Source organism: Euleptes europaea, chromosome 6 (assembly GCF_029931775.1).
Source record: "Euleptes europaea isolate rEulEur1 chromosome 6, rEulEur1.hap1, whole genome shotgun sequence".
In the NCBI taxonomy this organism is placed as follows: Eukaryota; Metazoa; Chordata; class Lepidosauria; order Squamata; family Sphaerodactylidae; genus Euleptes; species Euleptes europaea.
In genome coordinates this window covers 11,862,451-11,868,450 of record NC_079317.1, presented here as the reverse complement: position 1 = coordinate 11,868,450, position 6,000 = coordinate 11,862,451, and the positions used below count along the sequence as shown (strand labels likewise).

Sequence of the window (6,000 nt, the reverse complement as noted above, 5' to 3'; positions counted from 1 at the left end):
GAGGGAAGAATCGGGTTAACAGAGGATTGTGAAGTCCCGGGATTTGTGAGGGATTTGTGACGGCGGCGAGGTCATCTCTAATGGAGGGAAAACTCATGCATAATTCCAAGGAAAAACCAAGACAGACCGGGGGGCGAATGTGAGAGAAAGTACCCATGCATAAACAACCTTGGATATCAGTTTGATTTGGAAAATCCACTCATCTCTGCCTGATCTGCCCACCAGGTGGGACAAGTCTTGCTCTCAGCAGCATAAAACAAAGGGCATAATATGGTGGGTGGGGCTAGCCATGACCAGTGACACAAGCTATACATTTGGCAAGGCAAGGCATAGCCGTGCACAACCACCCCTATGGAGAGATCCCAGTATTTTAATTTTTATTTCAAACTGACATTCCACATATAGGGGATGATTCCTAAGGCAATCATTTTTGGCTCATCCATAAACGGATATGTCAGGATACATGGTCCAAAAGATTTCCCTATGCCTGGCATAAGCCCTTTTCCATCTGTTTTTCAGCCCTTTTCATGACCCATTTCATGACCCGGTGCTTGCACAGGGGACCTTTACTTTTACCTTTTAATGTCATATACGGGAAGCCACTTTACTCACCATCCTCTTGATACACGTAGTCACCATTTTGTATGACTGTGGCAACATATATATTTTCCAGCGTCAGTATGCACCAATGCATACCCTTCAAATCTGGAAATTAGGTGCATTGCACACAACATATCAACTGGGCATATAGAGGATTGCACATTGCATGATCTGCCCTTATGCCTGGATGGAGCACCGAAATCATAATGACTTACACAAAAAAATTTGAAAGCTCAATTCACCAAGCGACCAAGATTTCAGCGAATCTTTGCAGACTGGTTGGGGGGGGGGGGGAAGCAGTCTTCTCACTCTCTCTCTTTTTTTAAACAAAATTCATCCTTTTTATTTTGTAATAGAGATTATAAATAAATTGAAAGTGTGCATGCAGTCAACTGCATAATATACAAGCAATATCTATGATAATAACTGTTTTCTTTGGCAGACCAGAATCCAGCTGGACATGCAATAAATCTACATATCAAAATCCAATTTTTTTTTGTGTTCAAGTCATATTGAATGGAAGTGAAAATATATACGTCTATATGTATATATATATATTTACTTTATATACACACACATATATATAAAACACACACATTATACATGTGTGCATCTCTTTGCGTGTATATGTGTGTGCAGTGTGCACGCCCAATATACGCCTAGTACACGTATATAAAGAGAAATAGGCATCTTATTCTATTAAAAGTGGATTTCGTCTTTTTCTGATTCGGGCGACTCGGGCCTTGATACGCTAAAAATATCCTGACAAGGTATTTGGGGCGGTAGCTGCAGAGGTATATGGGACCGAGGAGAAGGTGTCTGAGACGTGTTCTTCTCGTACAATATTTTTAAAATCTCTGCCACCTGCTTCTCCAGGACGGCCATCCGGTTGCTGAGCAACTGGATATCTTCTTTGAGTTCGTGTTTCACTTCCTGGAGCGTGGTTTGTAAGGCCTGTTCGGGGATGGGGTAGAAGGGGTGCTTTGCGTCGGCCTGGATGGGGCTGTGTTCCAGAGGGCTGCGGTTCTCGCCGGCTTTGTCCAAGCGAAGGTCACTTTTAGTTATCCCGCTGTCGCAAGAGTCCGTTTTCCTCAGAGGGTTTTTCGTCATGTCGTTCTCCGAGTCGACGCCCTTGGGGTCGTCGGACAACAGCCCCATCGACTCGGCCTTGGTGACGTTGTTCCAGTCCTCTTTTTTCTCTTCTTGGCTCGCCATGTTGTTTTTTAATCGGAGCCACCCTTTCCCGTTCCCGTTTTTTATCCTCACGGGACTGGTAACCTTGAGGCATTTGGGATCGCTGTTGCCATTTGGCTTGAGCTCCATGGCTTCCCGATTGTTCTGTTTGATGACCTCACTGGTTTTCACATAAGACAGCGACGTCTGGATGGGGGTGATCTGAGACACCGTGACCACGCTCGTACCTGTGATGGCAGCCCCGTTCGGCATGGCCCGAGTCTCCACTTGGAGAGTGTTCCTCTCTGGGTCAATTATCGTCACCCCTTGGTTTCGCATTTCCTTCTGCTGCTTGAATTTCTGGAAGAGTTTTCTCACGGGGTGGTCCACCGGGATGCTCAAGGTCACTTCGTTCTTCTGCCGAAGGCGCTCCTCCTCTTCTTTTTTGACATCGCTGATTTTTCGGAAAATGATCTGCACGGAAGAAAAATCCAACATGTGATGAGACACAAAATAAAATCTAGGGGGAAGAGGGAAGCGAATACTTTCCGAGTGTGATAAAACATGCTCGAACTGGAGAGAATAACGCCCCCACATCTCTTTTATGCAATTTACTTTGAAATTGAATTCAAAGATAGTTGACCAAGGCAACTTTTGATAATAGATATCAAAATTCCATTTGGTCCTTGTTGGCAACTGTATTACTACCCAACTGCATGTACTTCATTGTTATTCATTGTGGTACAGTATTTCCCATAGGACCCAGTTAGGACATATTTCACAATGTGCTGGGAACTACACGAATATACAGAAAAGAGATTATTGAAGGAAAGTTAAGAAACAAGGAGATATTACAGTGTGAAGCAGAAACCCTCTTGTTGCTGTCTCAGATTATCATAAAAACATAACAACATAAGAAAGGCCCTGCTGGATCAGACTAAGGCCCATCAAGTCCAGAGGCACCAACCAGGTGCCTCTAGGAAGCCACAAACAAGACGACTGCAGCAGCACCATCCTGCCTGTGTTCCACCGCACCCAAATTAATAGGCATGCTCCTCTGATACTAGAGAGAATAGGTATGCAGCATGACTAGTATCCATTCTAACTAATAGCAATGAATACCCCTTTCCTCCATTAATATGTCCACTCCCCTCTTAAAGCCCTCCAAGCTGGCAGCCATCACCACATCCTGGGGCAGGGAGTTCCACAATTTAACTATGCATTGTGTGAAAAAATACTTCCTTTTATCTGTTTTAAATCTCTCGCCCTCCAGCTTTAGCAGATGACCCAGTGTTCTAGTATTATGGGAGAGGGAGAAAAGCGTCTCCCTGTCCACTCTCTCCAAACCATGCATAATTTTATAGACCTCTATCATGTCTCCCCTTAGCCACCTTCTTTCCATGTTATATATGATGGTCTATTGACACACTGGCCTTTTATGAAAGGCTGTTTCCCTTGCGGTCACCCTACCCTCACCCTCAACGACTTTGGGTCTCTGTGTTGATTATGCATGCCGTTTCCAACCATCAGAGGTCACCTCCATCTCCCCCTGCATTTCCCCGCATTTTCAATTTCAAGAAAAAACAGGTCTCTGCAAACGCGAGCAAAATGCTGGGAAGCACAGGGGGAGAGCAAGGCGTCCTCTGACGGTCAGAAACAACATGCATAAGCTAAACAAAGACCCGAAGTCGTCGGAAGGGTGACAGTGAGGGAAACAGCCGTGTATTAAAGGCCACAATCTAGCAGGTTTTTATGCCACCTGTGTTCCCAGGAAACTCAGGGTGTTGTACAAGGTTCTCTCCTCCTCTGTTTAATCTTCACAACACAAACTTGTGAAGGAGGTTAGGCTGAGAGGGTGTGACTGGCCCAAAATCCTGTTGCAAACTTCAGGTCATTATAGAGATTTGAACCTGCATCTCCCTAATCCTAGGTTGCTTCCATGCAGAGGATTTGCTGTAGTTTCACATCCAAACTTTAGTGTTTTTCCCCCCAAGCATCCATACAACATCATCCCCTAATCATCACACTTTCTGGGTTTTCCTCGGTTTTGCTCCAGTATTTTCCAAATCTGGATTCATATTATTTTTTATAGAAGAAGCAGAGTTGGTTTTTTTATGCCGACTTTCTCTACCTTTTTTTAAGGAGAATCAAATCAGCTTACAGTCACCTTCCCTTCCTCTCCCCACAACAGACACCTTGTGAGGTAAGTGGGGCTTAGACAGAGAGAACTGTGACTAGCCCAAGGTCACCCAGCAGGCTTCATGTGTAGGTGTGGGGAAACCAACCTGATTCACCATATTAGAGTCCGCTGCTCATGTGGAGGAGCGGGGAATCAAACCTGGTTGTCTAGAGAAGAAGAAGAAGAAGAAGAAGAAGAAGAAGAAGAAGAAGAAGAAGAGGAGGAGGAGGAGGAGGAGGAGGAGGAGGAGGAGGAGGAGGAGGAATCGGTTTTTCTATCCTGACTTTCTCTACAACTTAAGGGAGCCTCAAACTGACTTACAATCACCTTCCCTTCCCCTCCCCACAACAGACACCCTGTGAGGTAGGTGGGGCTGAGAGAGCTCTAACAGAGCTGTAACTTGCCCAAGGTCACCCAGCTGGCTTCCTGTGTACGAATGGAGAAACAAATCCAGTTCACCAGATTAGCCTCCGCCGCTCATGTGGAGGAGTGGGGAATCAAACCGGGTTCTCCAGATCAGACTCCACCGCTCTTAACCACTACACCAAGCCGGCTCTCCACCACTCCTAATTACTACACCACGCTGGCTCTCAAAAGCAAGATCACCATCAAAGCATGCTGTCTAGATGTGCATTTCTGAAGTTCCCACCCACCTGGGCACCATTTTCCTTGCTTCAAAACCCTAATGGGTGACATGTTCCTCTGTGTCATTAGAGACATTTTTCAGGTTTTTTAAAATAATTTATAGGGTTTTTTTCCTTTTGATGTTAAGTCATAGCTGGCTTTTATAGGGTTTTCAAGGAAAGAGAGGAGCAGAGGTGGTTTGCCATTGCCTGCTTCAGCATTGTGACCCTGGAATTCCTTGGAGGTCTCCCGTCCAAGCACTAACCAGGGCTGAAGCTCTTTGCTTCTGAGATCTGATGAGATCAGGCTAGCTTGGGCCATCCAGGTCAGGGCAACTGCTGAATTGCTATAGCATTATAACGTAATAATTTATTGCCCTGGTTGGCCCCTGTGTGAACAGACTGCTGGACTTGATGGGCCTTGGTCTGATCCAGCATGGCTTTTCTTATGTTCTTAGGTTCTTAGCTCTTGCTTCACTCAACCTTTTGGATACCCAATTTTGCTTTTAGAGTGAGTCGTCCCGCCCCCATTTTGTCCACCCCTCTTGTGTGTATCCAGAAGGCTGGAGCGATTTCTACAGAACTGAGCCAGCAGTTGCCGAAGGGGGAGGGGGGAATTTGACACTCTGAAAGTTAATCCAGAAAATCAACTTGGTGATCAAAGCTCCTGTTGGCATCATTAAAACAAAACAAAAAAAAAGCTTTCAAATACAGTAAGCCTGAATGAATGCAGCTGTTTACAGTAATTCTGAACTTTCAACGTGTTCATTAGAAGGGAGCTGAAAAAACATTCAGAATGAAAACCGGCTTGGTGCTTTTATCTCCCTGCTATGATCCAAATACAGGGACATGCATCTTAAGAGCTGTGCTTGCCCTCGTTCGACTCCCGTATTCCGCAGTGCCAGCGGCAGGGGGCCATGAATAAAATTTTTAATTATATGTCACCCCCCCCTCCTGTTGCCAGCTGGTGCTCCGGGCGCATTACAAAACGTCATAAGGCTCGCAGCGGTCCTGCTGCTTCCAAAACGGCACTAAAAGCACATTAAAAATATGACAACACTTTTTAAAAAGTGAAAAGTGGGGAGAGGAGATACATTCCTAGGGTTGCCAACTTTTAGGGTTGCCAAGTCCCTCTTCGCCCCTTCTTCGCAACCCTAGCCAACCTCCAGGTGGTGGCTGGAGATCTCCTGCTATTACAACTGATCTCCAGGCGATAGAGATCAGTTCCCCTGGAGAAAATGGCCGCTTTGGCAATTGGTCTCTATGGCATTGAAGACTCTCCCCCTCCAAACTTCGCCCTCCTCAGGCTCCGCCCCCAAAATCTCCAGGTGTTTTCCAACCAGGAGCTGGCAACCCTATACATTTGAGAGGATCTAACATCACCCAGAGTAGGAAACAGGGTTTAAGAATTAACAAACGAAGCGG

General features: G+C 45.6%; 1 protein-coding gene across 2 annotated transcripts in view; it reads right to left on the bottom strand.

The window, feature by feature from the left end:
• Positions 1–1,222: 1,222 nt before the first annotated feature.
• Positions 1,223–6,000, bottom strand: part of KCNH5 (potassium voltage-gated channel subfamily H member 5) — a 203,195-nt gene continuing 198,417 nt past the window's right edge. For both annotated transcript variants that reach the window (XM_056851652.1, XM_056851653.1), the window contains one exon: positions 1,223–2,247. In XM_056851652.1, coding sequence (XP_056707630.1) covers positions 1,300–2,247 — 948 coding nt within the window. In that variant the 3' untranslated portion in view covers positions 1,223–1,299. The remainder of the gene's footprint in view (positions 2,248–6,000) is intronic.